Source organism: Molossus molossus, unplaced genomic scaffold (genome assembly GCF_014108415.1).
Source record: "Molossus molossus isolate mMolMol1 unplaced genomic scaffold, mMolMol1.p scaffold_m16_p_9, whole genome shotgun sequence".
In the NCBI taxonomy this organism is placed as follows: Eukaryota; Metazoa; Chordata; class Mammalia; order Chiroptera; family Molossidae; genus Molossus; species Molossus molossus.
The window spans coordinates 14,646,327-14,666,935 of record NW_023425403.1 but is presented as its reverse complement, the minus strand read 5'-3'; the positions used below and the strand labels follow the sequence as shown (position 1 = coordinate 14,666,935).

Genomic DNA, 20,609 nt, shown 5'->3' with positions numbered 1-20,609 from the left:
TGTTTTTTTTTTTTTTTTTTTTTTTTAATACTTAATCTGTTTGACTTTGCCAATGTTTTGTCATTTTTTTTCCTCCAGTATTTGCTCTAAATGTTTTTTTCTTTTAATTTTTCGTGATTTGCATAAAGACACTAAAGAAAGGATTAAAGTTAAATGGTTTGAATAAAAGTAACATTTCTAAAAGTGCTCTTATCCATTGGGCAAGAATAAAGGACTATTTTAATAATTGATTATAGATAAGACTAATTTTACATTTTATTACTAGCTTATTACCTACGATTAGTCTTTATTTTCTGTTATGTATATATTTTATATTTTTCTGTGTCTGTTTAAAAATGGCAAAACTTAACCTGTAGGTTTTTTTGTTTTGTTTTATTTTCTGGCTCCAACAAGAGTTTGAGGATACAGATTGAAATCAGCTCTGGTGATGTTACTATAAAGTATTAAGCAAAAGGTGCTCCAGTTCAACAGAAAAGTCAGTAAAGTAGCTGATTATTTTTAAAACTATGGCATTGGAGAAGAGATAGTGAATGTGAAGCACAGTAGATATTCTTTGGAACTTATTTTAGTCTTCTGAATAGTGTCAAACAAACTTAATAGTTGACAATTACTATAGCATACTATCTGCTAGTTTTTTTCCCTAGGACATTACATTACTTTTAAAAACATCTCTTTTTAAGTTTCTTTTAATAACATCCTTGTAAATGAATATTATTCTCTCTTGAATTTGCTTTTCGGAGTTTATTCTAATTTGAGTCTCTTTAATTGTTTGATTCTTAGGGCCATCTAGTGTAGTTTTATCAGTACTCTGTTCATAAAATTATTTTAATTTCTTAGAAAAAAATTCCTAATTCCCACCAACTGACTTTATTCTTTCTCTGTCATTCTCCCTACCCCACCTTCATTCCCTCATTAACATCTTATCAAAATTTAGTATTTTGTTAGAAAAGTAGGAAAAAAAAGTCGTGGTTTTAACTGAGATTTGGAGCTTAAAGCAGTCTTGTGAGTTGTAGCTTAATAGGAAATGATTAATATTCTTGAGCTCCCTATAAGGGCAGAGTCCATTTTATGGATTGTTTTATAGATATGATGACATTTTGCATAATTTTTAAACAGAAGCCTTCCACAAATAACTCGTGTGCTCATTGATTTTTCCATACTCAATCATTCCCTTACCTGTAAACCTGGCTCTTACAGAATTTATAGGCCTTTAAAAACACCATCTACCCTTTTTTGCTATTATTTTCTTTATTTTAAATTATTTTCTTTTTGACTTTGTCTCCCAAATCAGCCCCTGCTGCTTCAGAGATTGTGTCCTAGACTTCTGTATGTAGAACTGTCTAAGTGCATAATTTTCGGGCAGATAGATAGTATGGTGTGAAAAACAATTAGAACCTAGGAATTTGACATCCCCTAACTGTGATATTGGATTAATCGTAACTGTATTTCCTTTAGGTTTATAGTTTCTCACCTTTCACATAAAAAATTGGTGTGTATATTATCTGAAGTACTGTTTAACTTTAAAAATATATTTAGATCCATGAAGAATTATTGGAGGAAGCTCAGTTGAGTAGAGAAGACTTAGGGTTTTCTGAAATCAGACCTGTATGTAACTCAGGATTCTATGCCCAAGTTATTTTTTTTAGATCTGTAAACTAAAAATGTGCTCGTTGAAAGAGACTCAGAAAGTTTAATATGTGTTTGAAGGGTGGACATAGGCCTGGCTTCCTTTCTGGATTTCTGAATCATGCCCCATCCTCTTGGTATGTTCTTATACCTAAGTATTTTTATTTCCATTTTCTCATCTTCCCTTTCTTTATATTTGATTGTAGTCCCCACCTACATCCCTTAGTTCAGTTTTTCTAAGTTGTTATTTTTATGGATGCAAAAGTTAATAAACAGTAATAAAACCTCACTAACTTTTTTTTTTTTTTTTTATCCTCACCCGAGGACATTTTTCCATTTTTTGTACAGATAGAGTGGGAGGGAGAGAGAGGAGAGAGAGAGAGAGAAACATCGATGCGAAAGGGACACATCGAGTGGCTGCCACCCGCACGACCAACCAGGGCCGGGGACAAACTGCAACCGAGGTACGTGCCCTTAGTGGGAACCGAACCCGGGTCTCTCTGGACCGCAGGTGGACGCTCTTACCGCTGAGCCAAACCAGCCAGGGCAAACCTCACTAACTTTTTAAATTGTTGTGAATTCATCTTTGGATTAGTGAAACGTCTGAAGGTAATTGTGTTTGATAAATAGTTCAGAATTCTTTAGAATATCAAAGTTTTGCAAATGAATGTGAGTAACAAGGATTAAAGTTTTTTAAAAATTTGCTTTTTAAAGAGTAAAAATCTACAATATTAAATTGTTTAGTAAACTCTTTAAAATTAGAGAGCTTTGCTCTGGCCGGTTTGGCTCAGCTGTTAGAGCATTGGCTGAGGACCAAAGAGTCTGGTTCGATTTCTGGTCAAGGGCATGTACCTCAGTTGTGGGTTGTATCCCAACCAATGATGTGTCTCTCTCACATCGATGTTTCTCTCTCTCTCTTCCCCCACCCCCTTCTCCTACTCTATCTAAAATAAAAACAGCATTTAAAATAAAAAAGGCTTTCAGGTTACCTTGATTCTGAACTGGTTTTGAGAGATGGGAAGATTTTAAATTAGGTGAGCTATGTATATTCTTGAAGGTTTTCCTTTTTTCTTGAAGGTTTTCCTTTTTTCCTAGATGTCATTTTGCCTATTTGTGTAATGTTTCTTCTCCTATTTAATATCCATTGATATTTTGCTGGTGTATTGGACATCAGTCTGGAGACATTTTTCTTAGTCATTCCATTGAGATCTGTACCTATTTGTGTCTGGTTTTACATTTTACCACTGACTTTTCTAAAATTATTTTGCATCAAATCTGAGAAAGTTAACTATTGGTAGTTATCCCTCCTCCTTCAAATTGTTTTTCTGAGATTTAATGGTGTTGAAATAAGGCAGAACAAAGAAGATAAATTTTCTTTTTTAATATACTTTTTATTGATTTTTAGAGAGAGAGAGGACAGGAGAGGGAGAAAGACACAGAAACATTGATGAGAGAGATGCATTGATTAGCTGCCTCCAGCATGCACCCCCACCAGGGATCGAGCCTACAATCCTGGTATGTGCCCTGACCCAGAATCGAACCTGCAGTCTCTTGGTCTATGGGTCGATGCTCAACCACTGAGCCACACCAGCCAGGCAAAAGATAGGTTTTGACAGGAAAGAAGATAACATACATTTCTAAATTAATAGAAATATTTCATGTAAACATTAGGTAAAATCATTAAACTTTTAAAATAATAGATATTTTAAAAGGCAAATCGATGATGAGAAATACCATTATGCTATAAAGTTGGAGCATAATTTGGCTCATAATTTGTTTATTACTAGTTATGTTTAAATTTATCTTTTTATTAATTTACTTTTATTCTTGTTGAGTTACATTTAGTTTTAAGTTTCTAAAACTTAGTTTAAAAAATTTAAAATTAAGTTTTTAGAATAATCTGATTCTCTACTTTTAAGCAAAATGCTTGGCTAGTTTGGAAGGAATATCAGAGTATTCTAAATGAACTTATTTTAAAAGAAAATGAAATTTTGATACAAAATATAAAATTTTCAGCTTTACTGTATGCTTATACAATGTGATGCAAATAAATGAAAGCCTTTCACATCAGATTATCAGATGAAAAATGAATTTTAAAAATTGTTTTGTTTTTTTATAAACCTCACGTAGGAATAGGGCAGAACTAGGTTTTTAGTCTTTTTCAAGGATACTTGTAGGGCATTAACCTGGTATGATTTGTTCTTCCTTTTCTGTAAGGCCTGGGTCCCTCATTTAGTAGTGTATGTGTACATTTTTGTAGCTCCATTTGCCTTTTAGCCTCCCTATCTTCTTTTTGTGTATGCCCTTTTCTTTCCTTTTGTTAATTCCTCTTTGTGCTAAGCCACTGCTTATGATCTTTCATTATGAAATTACCTAACTACTTAACTCTTAATAAGGTGCTCTCTTTGTGTTACCATTCTTTTTCCTTCAAGTCTACTAAAACTGTGTCTAGGGTTGTGTATTTAATACTAATTTATTATCTGTGTATGTACTTTGCCGTTAGTAGTTGAAACAGAAACATAGATTTTAATAGATGTAAATGTTGTTGGTCTTATTTTCCAGGCCAGAGATCCTCAGCAGGAACCTATGGAAGAGATAGAAAATTTGAAGAAACAACATGATTTATTAAAAAGGATGTTACAGCAACAGGAGCAACTTCGAGCTCTGCAGGGAAGACAAGCTGCTCTGCTTGCTCTACAACACAAAGCAGAGCAAGCTATTGCTGTGATGGATGACCCTGGTATGCCACAGTTTCAGAATGTTGTTTTTATAAGCAAGGCATAATGGTATTGCAAGGTGGATGCTGGTAATTATATGGTCAGATCTTGATTGTTCACTAGTTTAGAAACCTGTATTTAAGGCTTACCCTGTCCTGTGCTTTTCTCTGGTTATGCAGAAAAGATTGCAGGGACAGCTCCTGGCCATCATACTGTACCGTGCAGACAGCCAGCTCGCTCTCCTTTTCATCAGAGAGTACCCTTAAGAGGTAAAAGGGACAGGCTGTAGTTCTGTTTTTGTGCCTCAGACTGATAGTGCTGTGGATGCTTTTATTTCTATCTTTTGTACTTTAAGTAGGATTGCTGTACTTTGCTTGCCTCCCAAGGGAGGGTTAAAACCTTAAATAAGATAGCAATTGGATATATAGAGCTTCTTTAGCTTCTGAGGTTAGTAGTTTGTTGTTTTAATTAGGTATCCAATTGTGTACAGGAGTTCCTCTGGACTATATTTATATCCTATACAATCTTCCTGAGACTCAGAAATATTATTTTCTTCTTCCTTTCCTCATAGCCATGTATCATTTTGGTGGAAATTTTAATTGAATTCTTTAGTATTAAGTTTAATTTGTCTCATTACCTTCAAACCTAAGTGTTTAATCCTCATTAAGTTGAAACCAAATTGTTACTTATTAAAGCTCAATAACACTAAAATATATTTTCTAGCATTCTGTCACCCTAGTCTATGACAGTCATTTATCTCCTATGGGCTCTCCATTTTAGGTCCTCCCTGAAGTTACCTTTACTCAACTTATCCTGCTGTTCACAACCAGCCCACTGGCTCAGCCCTCTGATCACTGTTATGCATAATTTAATTTTTTATTTTCATAAGGAACTTTATGACTTGCAAGTAACTTACTCTTTTGTAATAATTATGTAATTGTATATAGTATATCTAGTATAGTATATAGTATAGCATATGTTTATTGATTTTTAGGGAGAGAGAGACAAAAAGAGAGAGAGAGAGAGAGAGAGAATAATATTGATTGGTTGCCTCCTGTACACACTCTCACCAGGGATCGAACCCTCAACATAGGTATGTGCCCCGACCGGTTGAACCTGTGGTGCATGGGATGATACTCTAACAAATTGAACCACTCGGCCAGGGCAATAATTGCAAGATATATATATACACACACACACACACACACATATACACATATTTTTTTTTAATTTTTTAATTTTTTTTCTTTATTGATTTTAGAGAGAGAGGAAGGGAGAGGGAGAGAGACAGAAACATTGATGAGAGAGAACATTGATTGGCCACCTCCTGCATGCCCCTCACTGGGGATTTGGCCCACCTCGGGCATATGGTCTGACCAGGAATCGAACCAGTGACCTCTTGATGCATGGGTCGATGCTCAGCCATTAAGCCACACCAGCTGGGCAATTGTAAGATTTTTTTATCCCAACTTTTTTCTTCTAAAATTCAAAGTATCACCCTGGCCGGTTTTGCTTAGCGGTTAGAGCATTGGCTGGTGGTCCAGAGAGATCCGGGTTCGGTTCCCACTAAGGGCATGTGCCTCGGTTGGGTCGTGCAGGTGGCGGCCACTCGATGTGTCCCTTTCACGTCGATGTTTCTCTCTCTCTCTCTCTCTCTCTTCCTCTCCGTCCCGTTCTATCTGAACAAAAAATGGAAAAATGTCCTCAGGTGAGGATAAAAAAAAAAAAAGGAAAGTATCACTAGCTTTTATATTTAAGAAAAACATACTTTACCAATGACCTATACTAGTTTGGTTTTCAAATTTTGAGTGTCAGATTTTAGAGACTGTCCTGTGATAGTTGTATTATTTCAAATAGTTAAGTTTACGTCATCTCATCTGATTATCACAAAATTGTAGATTAGTCGCTGGAGCTTTTTTTCTGTTGTTCTCATTTTATAGAGAAGGAACTCGAACACAGAGTTTGTACCTTGCCTAAGCTTATATGGAATTTTAGTAGCATCAGATCTCGAGTTCTAGGTCAGTGGTCTTCTGTTTATGAATTTTTATTTTTAAGTAAACAGATGATCTCTTTCAAAAAAGAAAAATGTGTACTGTCTTGAGGCAGGGACCAGGAGTAGAATGAATAAGAGTCTTAATTTATTTTATATACTATTCAAAAAGAATTTTAGGTTAGTAATTTAAAGACTGTTTTTCTCTCGTATTTACGAGATTTTTGCAGAGCTATACTGATGAAAAACTAGAATTGTTGTATTTAATCTTCTGATATATAAGAGGCAACATAATTTTCATAGAAAAGAGTTCTTTCATCATTTAACTAGAAAGTTGTGTGTTATTTAGACTGTAGTTTCTTCCTTTTTAAAATATAGCTTGGACTAGATGTGTTGGATTTGCTTCAGCCCTGAAATTTTAATTTCTCAGTAGAAAAAGCCTAGTATTTTTTCTTTCTTTCTTTCTTTTTTTTTTTTTATCCTCACCCGAGGACATTTTTTTTTTATATTTTGTTCAGATAGAGTGGTAGGGAGAGAGAGAGAGAGAGAGAGAGAGAGAGAGAGAAACATCGATGTGAAAGGGACACATCGAGTAGTTGCCACCCGCACAACCCAACCAGGGTGGGGGACAAACTGCAACTGAGGTACATGCCCTTAGCGGGAACTGAACCCGGATCTCTCAGGACCACAGGCCGACGCTCTAACCGCTGAGCCAAACCAGCCAGGGCTAGTATTTTTCTTTAAAACAGGAACAGTTCATAGCCAGTGTCTGTTTTAGAGCTAGATAGGATAAGCATGGGGTGGCTGGGCAGTAGAGCAGTAACCATTATCAAAATTGTTGTCAGAATACTGCCTTAGGAAGATAAAACTACTGTCTTTTAGTATGACTTGTATCACAAGCAATTACTTCAATAAATTATCTGTTCTATTACAGGGGTCAGCAAACTAGGGCCAGCTGGATTTGGCCCACTGTCTGCAATAAAGTTGTATAGAATACAGCCATGCCCATTTGTTTATATATTGTCTTCAGTTGCTTTTGTCCTATAATGGCAGGGTTGGGTAGTTGAAACAAAAATTGTATTTCGCCCTGGCCGGTTTGGCTCAGCGGTTAGAGCATCGGCCTGCGGTCCAGAGAGACCCAGGTTCGGTTACTGCTAAGGGCGCGTACCTCTGTTGCAGTTTGTCCCCGGCCCTGGTTGGTCATGCGGGTGGTAGCCACTCGATGTGTCCCTTTCGCGTCGATGTTTCTCTCTCTCTCTCTTTCTCTCCCTCCCTCCCACTCTATCTGAACAAAAAATGGAAAAATGTCCTCGGGTGAGGATAAAAAAAATAAATAAAATTGTATTTCTACAAAGTCTAACATATTTATTACTATCTGAATCTTTGAGAAGTTTGCTAGAGCATTGATTTGTTAGGGGAGGTAAGGATTGGGACCTGTCAGAATTAGCCGTTCTTTTTCAGACTGTTACTTTCCCTGACACACTCCAACCCCACTCCATTCAGTCATTGTCCTTAATTGGGATATAACAGTATCCCTCCTTGAATGTTGGGACAGAAAAAGATGAACAACTATCTTAGAGTTTTGTCTGTTTCCTTTTATTTTTTAGATTAGATGCAAACAATAAAATGACTGGTTGACAGATAAATCTGAGGGTTAACTAGTTACAGATTACGTTAGTGGAAGTTTTTTTTTTTAATTCCTTTTCCCCAAAAATTTACTTTTAGCTTCTCAGAAATTAAAGTCTTATATTTATTTGCTTTAATGAATAGTTGTTTATTTTCTTTCCAGTTGTAACAGAAACTACAGGTAGCCTGTCTGGAGTCAGTATCACATCTGAACTAAATGAAGAATTGAATGATTTAATTCAGCGTTTTCATAATCAGCTTCGTGATTCTCAGGTAACATTTTTTTTTCACTATAGTTGAGTTTAAAGTCATATTAATTAAAAACAGTGGTGTTCAAACTTTACAGAGCATAAAAATCACTTGGTATGATTGTTTAAAAAAAAAAAAGTAGATTTCTGTTCAGTGGGATTCTCCCCACCTCCAAAATTATGATTCATACATTTGAGGTGGGTTTTCCTCCATGTGTTCTAGTGCTGATAGTCTAGGAACTAAACTTTGAGAAACACTAAATTAGAGGAAAATCTACAATGGATGAAGTAATTACTGAAATTTTCCCTTTGTGTGCTATTGGATGACATGTTCTTTTTTCCTCTCAAAGATTAATGGTTACAGCCCTGGCCGGTTTGGTTCAGCGGTTAGAGCGTCGGCCTGCGGTCCAGAGAGACCCGGGTTCGGTTCCCGCTAAGGGCGCGTACCTCGGTTGCAGTTTGTCCCCGGCCCTGGTTGGTTGTGCGGGTGGCAGCCACTCGATGTGTTCCTTTCACATCGATGTTTCTCTCTCTCTCTGTTCCTCTCTCTCCCTCCCACTCTATCTGTACAAAAAATGGAAAAATGTCCTCGGGTGAGGATAAAAAAAAAAATAATAATAAAGATTAATGGTTACAGTGTTTAAACTTGTTATGTCTGAATCTATGTCCTTGTAATATTCTATTTAACAATTTTAAGAAAGTTCTTAAGTTTAATTTCAGAGTAAGTTTATAATTTCTTGACCTTTTAAAATAATTATGTAAACACAAAATTTGCAGTCTGTGGGCCTTGAGCAAGAAAGGAAATGAGTATGATTGAAAATGCAGTATCACCTGTCTGCTGACCAATTGAAAATAAAAGAATATGCCCAACCACTTTGGGGAATTATTAAGCTATATCTAGTACATATTTTTCAGTAACCCTGTAATGTTCCACCTTAAGAAACTCATGTGTTCACAAGGAGATATACAGTAATGTTCATGGGCTGCTAGCATTGTGTTAATAGCAAAAAATCAGGAATAACCAAAATGTCCATGAAAAGGAAAAAGAAGTTTATATATATGTGTACAGTGAAATCCTATAACTGGTTACAGTAACTGAACCAGAGGAATGAAAAAGTTTAAGAAGGATACCACTTATCTTATGTTTAAAGATGTGTAAAGATTTACTTCTTATGGATACATACATAGGCATTACAAAATAAAAGCTTGTATATTGTGGTTATCTCTGGAGAGAGTAATGGGATCGGGGATTGGTACGTATAGAGTTTTAGCTACATATACATATACATATACATATACATATACATATACATATACATATATATTTCTCTCTTAAAGAGGAACTAATTCAAATGTGGCAAAACGTTAATATTTGAGCTCTTTGGCATGTGTTCATTATATGATTCCCTAAGCCTTAGTAGATTTTTGAAATGTTTCATAATTTTTGTTGTTTTGTTTTTAATAGAGGAACTTAGGAAAGAAGTGGCAGGAAAAACTGATAGGTTAAGAAGTTAAAAATTTATGATAGTGATTCTAAAAAGATGGCAGGAGAGAGAATAATATGTGTGTGTGTGTGTACACACACACACACACACACACACATATATATATATTCTCACCTAAGAATGTTTTTCTGTTTATCTTCAGATAGAGGGAGGGAGAGAGAAGGAGAGCGAGAGAAACATTGTCATGAGAGGGACACATTAACTGCTTACCTCCCATATGACCCTGACCAGGGCCAGGGACAAACCTCAACTGAGATATGTGCCCCTGACTGGAATCAAACCCATGACTCATTGTTCCACAGGTTGATACTCTAACTGCTGAGCCAAACCGACCAGGGTGAGAATGATTTTTTTGAAGGGTTATTTTTTATAAAGTGTGACACTGCTAGATTAATTTAGATCATTAGTTTATTTTTAAAAATATGTTTTTATTGAATTTTTTTTTTTTTTTTAGGGAGAGAGAGACAGAAACATTGATGAGAGAAAAACATCTATCTGCTGTTTCCTGCACGCCCCCTACTGGGGATTGAGCCTGCAACTTGGGCATATGCCCTGACTGGGAATTGAACCACGACTTTTCAGTTCATGGGGTGATGCTCAATCCACTGAACCACACTGGCCGGGTTAGATCATTTAGTTTAGATCCAGATAATATCAGCCAATGAGTCCCAGACCACTGTAGTTTTGTGTGCCTATAAAATGATGCATATGTTATGGTGGCACATCAGGAATGGGAAGAATTTTTATGCATTTTAAAAATGAGAATGCAACCATTAATTACCTTAGTCCTTATTTTTCTTTCTCTTTTATTTCTTATAAGCCTCTAGCTGTTCCAGATAATAGAAGACAGGCAGAAAGTCTTTCTTTAACCAGGGAGGTTTCCCAGAGCAGGAATCCATCAGTTTCAGAACGTTTACCTGATGAGAAAGTTCAACTTTTTAGCAAGATGAGAGTGTTACAGGAGAAGAAGCAAAAAATGGACAAACTGCTTGGAGAACTTCATACACTTCGAGATCAGCATCTGAACAATTCATCATGTAAGTAAATCTAGATTAATGGTATTAGGGGACACACGAGTATAATGGCAACATATAGTAGTTAGTGAATATTTGGTGAGTGAATGAATACATAGTTCCTCAAGAAAATTATAATTTTTTGTGGGGAGATAGAACTTGCATGTTTAAAGCTTTTACATAACAACGCAGTGTATGATAAAAGCCAACTGTGCTATGATTCAGAAAAGGGAAAGGATAAAGTTTGGGCCTTGAAAATTGATAGGATGTATAATGTTTTTAAAAAAAATTTTTTTTCTTTATTAATTTTTGGAGAGAGAGGAAGGAAGGAGGAGAGAGAGATAGAAACATCGATGAGAGAGAACATCAATTGGCTGCCTCCTGCATGCCCCACACTGGGGATCGGGCCCACAACCTGGGCATGTGTCCTGACTGGGAATCAAACTGGTGACCTCTTGCTGCATGGGTTGATGCTCAACCATTGAGCCACACCGGCTGGGCAAAAATTGGTAGGATTTAAATAAGGGAAAAGTATAAGGTAATTAGATGCTTGGACATAATATTACTGCCATATTAGCATAGTCAAAGTTTTCCCTTAAAGTAAAACTAATCCAAATGACTACTTTGATATAGAAACTATGGAAGTATTTATACTCAAAAGTGAGATATAAAAACTTTTATTTATTTATTTTTATCCTCACCCGAGGACATTTTTCCATTTTTTTGTTCAGATAGAGTGGGAGGGAGAGAGAGAGAGAAACATCGACGTGAAACATCGACATCCAGTGGCTGCCACTCACACGACCCAACCAGGGCCGGGGAACAAACTGCAACCGAGGTATAGGCCCTTAGCGGGAACCGAACCCGGGTCTCTCTGGATTGCAGGCCAACGCTCTAACCGATGAGCCAAACTGGCCAGAGCGAGATATAAAAAACTTTTATATATTACATATGGTTTAGTGCAGAATTCTATAACTTACATCCTTTAAAAAAAAACATAGTCGTCTGGTAATAGGAAAGGCAGTAATCATCCTAGTTATACTATAGAAACTATCTTTTCTACTCTGCAGTTGTTTTTACTTGCCTCTGTCTAATTACGATACAGTTAATGTTTCTTACTTGCTATCCTCATCTTCTCAGGCCTGGTTCCTGCCTTCTACCCAAACACAGTAAGAGCTTTAGCACTGGAAATGGAGTCAGTAGGGTCAGGCTCAACTGGTCATTATTCTTCAGCATTCCAGCTGCTCTCTTGGAGAAAAAACAAGGGATAGAATCATTTCTGGAGTCCCTCTTTCTTGTTCTTCATCCATCTCTCTCTTTGTCACCTCCAAAAGAACTCGACTGTTTCTGCCCTGAAACGTACTGTTTTTCCCTGACCTCTATTAGTCTGCTACTATAGAGTATAATCTAATCCCAACACTTATCCTTCCTAAACAGATTAACACAGCTAAGAAACCTTAAAATTTGAAAGTTGTATTCAAGGCCTTGTGATCAGTTTTATTCACATAAAGAAAGTAACACTCTGCTTACGGATGATGCCGAAAAGTCATTTTCTTCCCACTGGAAAACACTGCAAAGCAGCAGCGAAGGTAGAACAGTCCAGTGAAGAGACTACTGGGAACCAGCAACAGCAATTGATAATGTAGGCAACAATAATGACGGTTGTTGCTGTGAGAAAGAGATAAATGACAATAGTTCTCAACTGGTGGGAGATAGAGAAGTGCAAAAATTCTTAATCTTGCCCTGGCCAGTTAGGCTCAGCGGTTAGAGCGTCCGCCTGCTGTCCGGAGAGACCCGGGTTCAGTTCCCGCTAAGGGCATGTACCTCGGTTGCAGTTTGTCCCCGGCCCTGGTTGGTCGTGTGGGTGGCAGCCACTCGATGTGTCCCTTTCACATCGATGTTTCCCTCTCTCTTTCTTCCTCTCTCTCCCTCCCACTCTGTCTGTGCAAAAAATGGAAAAAATGTCCTCGAGTGAGGATTAAAAAAAAAAAAATTCTTAATCTTCATTTATTGCCCTTGAAGGTGTAAGATATTCTTTATCTGATCTGTGTGAACAGAAAAGTAACTAAAATGTAGTAGTTCAAGGACTACAAAGGATTAGACATCATTAATTAGAATGTTTTATTGCTAAGTAGTATTTCATGGTATGGATATAATAGTCACTTTAACAATATTGCTTTATCTTTTGGAACAAGAAAAGTTTCATCTTGGAAACAAGATATAGTTTCCTCTGAGCTATGGGTTTAGAACTCTCTTAAGGGCATACTATGCTAGGGCTGCCTTGTAAAGATTTGTAGACAATATACTGCACATAATACACAGTGACCTTGTTTAACTTAACCTAGAAACAAGTTTATCAAGGGCTTTAACAAGGAATACTGTAGTTATTTTTTAAAGGTAGAATATTATGGTTCTTGTCAATTTCCATTTTGTCTTTGTTCTTTTTGTTGTAACTATGTTTGGTTGAGGGACCTGTTTATAAGTAGACTGGATATTATATCCTTAAGTTTCTAAAATTTATGCAGAATTTAAGACGTTAATGATTTTTTTTTTTTAATTCTCACCCCAGAATATTTTGCCATTTATCTTCAGATAGAGTGGGAGGGAGAGAGAGATCAAGAAACACTGATGCGAGAGAGACACATTGATTGGTTGCCTCCCGCGCGCACCCTGCCCAGTGCTGGGGACCGAACTACAACCGAGGTACATGCCCTTGACTGGAATCGAACCCGCGAATCTGGTCTGTGGATTGGTGCTCTAATCGCTGAGCCAAACTGGCCAGGGCAATGACTTGTACTTTTTATTTTTCTATATCCAAACAAACTGTGAATAATTGTTATTTGATGCCATATTTGTTTCTGGTAACTTTTTTTTTTTTTTTTGGTAGTTATACCTTCTTCAGCCTCTCCACAAAGGACTGCGGATCAAAGAAGTACAACTGCAGCTCCCTCTGCGCCTGTAGGCTTAGCACCAGTTGTCAATGGAGAATGTAATAGCCTTACATCATCAATTCCTTACCCTGCTTCTCTGGTTTCTCAGAATGAGAGTGAAAATGAAGGCCATCTCAATCCAACTGAAAAACTCCAGTAAAACACTTTTACAAATATTATTAAATACATTAGAATTGAATAATGGGGATAAATTCTGGGTTTATTTAATGTGATAAACATTCTTAAGTGAAATGGTGGTAGAAGGGGGTCTGTTATATTAGCAACTTTGGGCTTTCTAAGAGTTATGTGATGTTGTACTACAGGTAATTTCTGTGAGCTAATATATTCCCGTTTCCAAATAATTAGAAACAGCTGAACTACAGTGATTTCTCTAAGCAAATGGTTTAGAACCCAGGCTTTAGAGTCAGATAGCTCTGAAATTGTGTCTCCCAAAGCTGTATGACTGTGGACAAGTAACTTACCCTCATTTAGCCTCTGTTTCTTCATCTGTGAAATACAGATAAAAATATGCTCGTTTACAACAGAGGTGTTTTAAAGATTAAAAAGCATTGGCATACTTCCTGGCACTAATAAAAACTTAAACTTTCTTGTCATTTTTGGTAAACATATTACATACTTTATAGATTTCTATATGTACAGGTAAATCAGGAACCATCTATAAATGCTTAGTAATGCCTACATGCCTGATTTGCCTAAGAGCTAGTATTCAAATTGGGTATTTTGTACTTTTCATTTTTGATACATATTAAGAAATCTAGGAATATTTTTGACATTGAGTTTTAAGCTGTTAACATTAATACCTGCTTAAAGTGAATACTTGAAACTTTCTTATGCTTTTGTCCCTAACACAATATAAGAAAATAAGGCAATGAGATTTTGAATAAGTTGTACTTGAAATTAAATTATTCAGTCATACCCCCTGGATATTTGACTAGACTTAAATTTTGTTTGTGCTGGGTGCTATTATATGAAAATAACGCATGCTTTACTTAGCTAAAATAGGTATTAATATTTTCTGTATATGTTGTTTACCAGGAAGTTAAATGAAGTTCGAAAGAGATTGAATGAACTAAGAGAATTAGTTCATTATTATGAACAAACATCAGATATGATGACAGATGCTGTAAATGAAAACACAAAAGATGAAGAAACTGAAGAGTCAGAATATGATTCTGAGCGTGAAAATTCTGAGCCTGTTACTAACATTCGGTAACAACCTTTTTCAAGTTTGCTTTTCTAACATGTTTATCCTAACTTAATACTTTTAATATGGAGCCAAAAAACCACAGTTGAGTGCTATTTATCTTTTATTTAAACCTTTCTCTGGTAAGTCTGCTGTTTTGGTGAGTGTAATTTTATTGCCCTATATAAAAAAGGAGGAGGGTGTTGAATATAGTTTCTTAAATTTCTTTTTCTTTTTTAACATATGTTTTTTTGAATTTGAGAGGAAGGGAGAGGGAGACAGGGATAGAAACATCAATTGGCTGCCTCCTGCACTCCCCCTAATGGGAATTGAACTGGTGACCTCCCGGTGTATAGGATAATGCTCAATCCACTGAGCCACACTGGCCAGGCTAGTTTCTTAAATTTCTAAATAGCAGAAGTTAATGAAAATCAAGAGCCAATTATTCATTGTATGAATTTAAATGTGGAAATAGCCAGTGATATTCATAGTTTGGAATTACTTTATCAGAAGTTCTAAACCTTTGATTATTATTATTATTTTTACCTTAAATAACTTGATGCTGTTTTCTTTCTTTTAGAAATCCACAAGTAGCTGCCACCTGGAATGAAGTAAATAGTAATTCTAATGCACAATGTGTTTCTAATAATAGAGATGGCAGATCAGTTCATTCTAATTGTGAAATTAACAACAGGTCTGCTGCCAACATAAGGGCTTTAAACATGCCTCCTTCTTTAGGTATGCTTGACTCTATTCACAGAAATCATTGCCATATTGTTTTTGGGAAGTGGATTTTCTTTCATTAGTACTCTTAAGTTTATGAAATTATGAATTTCAGTGATACCTGTTTTCAGCAGATTGTCGATATAATAGAGAAGGAGAACAGGGGATTCATGGTACACAAGGTGAAGATGATGATGATGAGGAGGAGGAGGAGGAAGTAGAAGAGGAGGGAGCCAGTGGAGCTTCATTATCTAGTCATAGGAGCAGTGTGGTTGATGAGGCTCCAGAAGATGCCGAGTTTGAACAGAAGATCAATAGACTTATGGCTGCGAAACAGAAACTGAGGCAGTTACAAGATCTTGTTGCTATGGTGCAGGTAAGTACTGCTTGGTTTTTGAAAAACTTCTTGTCAAACAGTACAGTCTTATAAGGTAAATTTTATGTATTTTGATAATTACATTGGTAAAATTATACCAGTACGTGTTTAGGTATTGAGTTCTTGCTGTGTACCAGGTTTACATGCTTAGCACTTTACATGCTATATATCAGAGATGAGCAAACATTTTTATTAAAGGTGAGTTAGTAAATATTTTAGGCTTTGTGGGCCATGCAGGCTCTGTTACAACTACTACTCCATGCAAAAGCAAGCATACATGATATGTAAACAAATGAGCATGGCTGTGTTACAATATAACCTAATTACAAAACAGGTTGTTTGTTTTTTGATGGAGACCCCAGTCTTTATTTTTTAAATTTATTTTTTTAGTTACAGTTAATATAATACTATGTTAGTTTCAAGTGTACAGCATAGTGATTATATATGTATGTATACATTTATATATTTTATGAAGTAGTCACCTTGATAAGTCTAATACCCATCTAATACATAATTATTACAATATTGACTATTTCCTATGCTGTAATTTATTTATATTTGTGACTTTTTATGTAACTGCCAGTCTGCACTTCTTTTTTTACAGCTTTATTTTTTAAACTATTATTTTTTGTTGTTGTTAATCCTCACCCAAGTATATTTTTCTATTGACTTTTAGATAGAGTGGAAGGGAGGGGGAGAGAGAGAGAGAGAGAACATAAATGCGGGAGAGGCACATTGGTTGCCTCCTGCATGGCCCCGGGGATTGAACGTACAACCCAGGTACGTGCCCTTGACCTGGAATCAAACCTGTGACCCTTCAGTCCATGGGCTGACACTCTAACTGCTAAGCCAAACCAGGTAGGGCCAGTCTGCACTTCTTAATCACTCTTACCTTTTTCACCCATGACCCAACCTCCCCTCCCATCTGGTGACTTACCAGTTCTCTGTATCTCTGAGTTTGTTTCTGTTTTATTTGTTCATTTATTTGGTTTTTTAGATTCTCCATACGTATTATTTTACAGCTTATCATTTTTTTTCTCCACTCCACAATGTCTTGGAGAACTTCTCATATTTATATATAGAGTTCCGTATAATTATAGATAAATAACTATGAATTATAGAAAAGACATTATAAATCATACTGTATGTGTATGTTTGTGATATATATTAAATACAGGTCTTATTAGCTGCAATAGTTTTCTGCATTATTAACAGACATTAATTTAGTTAATCTGACATCCTGCTTTTATTACACACTTTTGTTGTTTCCAATTTTTCATTAACTTGTAATATTCCAGTGAACATTCTTGCACAAACCTCTGTGCATTTGTGTGTTTGTTTAATCTTCACCCGAGGATATATCGTTATAGATTTGAGAGAGAGGAAGGGAGGAGAGAAAGAGAGAAACTTGATATGAGATAGAAACATTGATCAGCTGCCTCCCATGTGCGCTCCACTGGGGATCAAACCTGCAACCTTTTTGGTATATGGGCCATTGCTCCAATCAACTGAACGACCTGGCCAGGGCTGCATTTATGTTTTTCAAGAGCATATAAGAAGAAGTGGAATTGCTATGTTAGAGTTTATGCACATTTTAATTTTAATGGACACTGCTTAACTGCTCTCCAAAATTACTGTATTAATATCTAAGCAGTGGTGTATGCGTCCATTTTCCTGTACTCTGGATTACATTTTATTATATTGTGTACTAGAGCTGGTTTAACCATTACTGGAATTGGTTTTGGCTTTTTCCAAGATTTTTCCTACTATAGAAAGGGCTTTTGTATAAACAGGTTTATACAAACACATATAAGTGTGTATATACACACACGTATATATTTTTGCTTATGTATTCAAATTATGTGTAGGATACATAAACTGATAACATTGATTACCTATGGAGAATGGAGTCCTTAGGGGACAGGGATGGAAAAGATTCTTTTCTAAATGTCTTTTTTACTTTTTGAACTTTGATTATATGACAGTATTACCATTTGAAAAAATTAAAACAGCTTCTAAAGCAAATAACAATAATAGTTTGTGCTATCTTGAATATCATTGTATTTGTTAATTACTTTCTCTTTTTGTTGTTGTTGTTGTTAAGATTCCTTTCTTCAGATGTACTACCCAAAGTGGGAATAAGTGATTGGAAATGATAAATAACTTGGTGGCTTATAGATGAATTAGCTTAATTTCAGGCTTATGTTGAATGGAGATGTTTTGCCTTAGGGAGTTCCTAAGACCTAAAATATATATGCTAAATGAGGGAACTGCAGCCCAGAGGGACTAAGGGGTCTCCTTCTGAAAGAGAGCATTTGAAATAAATGATTGGCTTTGGTGGTGTGGCTCAGTCAATAGAGCATCGTCCCATGCACTGAAATGTCACTGGTTCAATTCCGGTCAGGGCACATACCCAGGTTCGGCTTTGATCCCCAGTTGGGATGTGTACATAAGGCATCTGATCAGTATCAGTGCTTCTTTCTCACATCTGTTTCTCTCCCTCTCCCTTCGTCTCTCTCTCTCTAAAAAAAAAAGAAAGAAAAAATGATTGAGTTTTATTTATTTTATGTAAGGGTAGTCTTTGTGTTCTTAATATCTTATATATATTTTTTTAAGAGACTCAGGAGAAGGTCTGCACAGTTACATAGTTGTGACCACTTTTCTTGATTAGGTTAGGTTGGACAACTTACATGGCCCTTATGAAATCATATGTGTTTTAGAAGTCTCCAGATGGTCTATCTCTTTTAGTTCCTTAGTTTGATGCAATGTGTGTCAATACAAGAATTCTTTGGTCAGTGAATTTATTATAGTGTTGGAGTTAACATCTTTTCAGTTATTCAGGGACCTTCATACTACCATCTGAAACATCATGCCGTGTTTAATATCTTTCCTCATACTTTAATTTTTTACTTTTTATTATGAGAAAATACCTTATGATCTAGCTTCTCTATTCTTGAGTCTCAATCCAGTTACTTTCTAATTTTCCTCTCCATACTAGTAATGAATTAGGCGAGTTTTTAGATTGCAAAGACCAGAATAACACTGTCTATAAACCTAAAATTGATTAGACAATTTTATAACAAAGTTATCTCTAACTTTTTAAGGTTTTATTAGAATGATATTTCCAAAGGTTAAAATTTTAATTTGAGGACTTTCGACAAAGCATGATTAATATAAAATGTATAGAGTTAAATATTTTAAAGAAAATGCAATAATTTACCCATACCTCCCATTTTGTTAACTACATTGATTTCAATAAAAGATAAGGATCTACTGTTTGGAAGATAGGAACTTTAGTTGTATTTCCAGTGAGTCATTACAGATTTGAAATGGTGTATTCTTACTAGTTTGTGTATTGTGAGCCATTGGTACTTGTTTGAGAGACTAAAGACAGGAAATGGAAAATTTTATGTAACCAAATTACAGTGGACATTATTTCAAATTATTAATGTAAAAGTTAAATCTTAAGAAAAATTATCTAATATGAAGAGTTCCCAGCTCCAATAGTAGTATATTTTTTATCTCCATGTTTTTTTTCTTTGATAGCTCTGTTTTTGGTCAAAATAAGAAAAAGCAACTTAATATTTGTTATTACTAGATAACAGGCAGCTCAGTTTTAAAAAAAACTTTTTATTATTATTATTGATGTTTAGAGAGAGAGGAAGGGAGATAAAGAGTAACAGCTATGTGAGAGAGAAACATTGATCAGCAGCCTCTTGCATGTCCCCTACTGGGGATCAATCCCGAAACCCTTGGGTGCATGGGACGATGCCCAACCAACTGAGCCACACCTGCCAGAGCGAGGCAACTCAGATTTTAAATGTACTATTTTTAGTTTTAATATTTTATTTCTTACCATTGATAGAGGATGAACTTCAGAGTTCTCTAAAAATTACTACTTTCTCTATTTCTCAAATTTTTGTTAGATACTTTGATAGACTAGTGGTATTTACTTAGGCATGAATTGGCTATATCAAGATTATTTTAATACAATGATGTGGTTTTAGGATGATGATGCAGCAGATCAAGGAGTTATCTGTGCCAGTTCTTCAAATTTGGATGATTTCTACCCAGCAGAAGAAGACACCAAACAAAATGTGAATAACTCTAGAGGAAATGCCAATAAAACACAGAAAGATGCTGGAGTAAATGAAAAGGCAAGGTATGTTAAGCTTATAGCCTTCATTTAATAAAAATGTAGTGTCTCTTATAGAGAAAGTTGGCTGGGGGTACTGTATTACATCATGCTTAATGTTATCAGATTTACTGGAGTACACAAATATTGATTTAATTTTAGAGAGAAATTTTATGAGGCTAAACTACAGCAGCAACAGAGAGAACTCAAACAATTACAGGAAGAAAGAAAGAAACTGATTAAGATTCAAGAGAAAATTCAAGCGTTGCAAAAGGCATGTCCTGACCTACAGGTAATTAGGAAATCTCTTTTTATTTTTCTGAAAAAAGATGTCTAAAACCCAGTGTCAATTGAAAGTACTCTTTCTAGTACTGATATGATAGATTTATATCTGTTAATTTTATATTTAATAAAAATGGTGAACTAGTGAATTGGACTAGGGATATACATTTTCACTGAAGGATACCACATGGGAATTGACAGATTATTTTTATTCTTTGACTTGTTTGGTTAGCT

The 20,609-nt window shown here is 35.6% G+C and overlaps 1 protein-coding gene across 25 annotated transcripts in view; it reads left to right on the top strand.

The window, feature by feature from the left end:
* The window catches only part of PCM1 (pericentriolar material 1), a 99,259-nt gene that overhangs the window by 18,078 nt on the left and 60,572 nt on the right, over positions 1-20,609 (top strand). For 11 of the 25 annotated variants that reach the window (XM_036250304.1, XM_036250312.1, XM_036250306.1 and 8 more), the window contains 10 exons: positions 4,189-4,366; positions 4,523-4,612; positions 8,123-8,232; positions 10,533-10,749; positions 13,613-13,811; positions 14,712-14,885; positions 15,440-15,597; positions 15,714-15,958; positions 19,966-20,120; positions 20,256-20,385. In XM_036250304.1, the coding sequence (XP_036106197.1) occupies positions 4,189-4,366; positions 4,523-4,612; positions 8,123-8,232; positions 10,533-10,749; positions 13,613-13,811; positions 14,712-14,885; positions 15,440-15,597; positions 15,714-15,958; positions 19,966-20,120; positions 20,256-20,385 (1,656 nt within the window). The remainder of the gene's footprint in view (positions 1-4,188; positions 4,367-4,522; positions 4,613-8,122; positions 8,233-10,532; positions 10,750-13,612; positions 13,812-14,711; positions 14,886-15,439; positions 15,598-15,713; positions 15,959-19,965; positions 20,121-20,255; positions 20,386-20,609) is intronic. The other 14 variants (XM_036250320.1, XM_036250321.1, XM_036250323.1 and 11 more) reach the window with 3 other exon arrangements.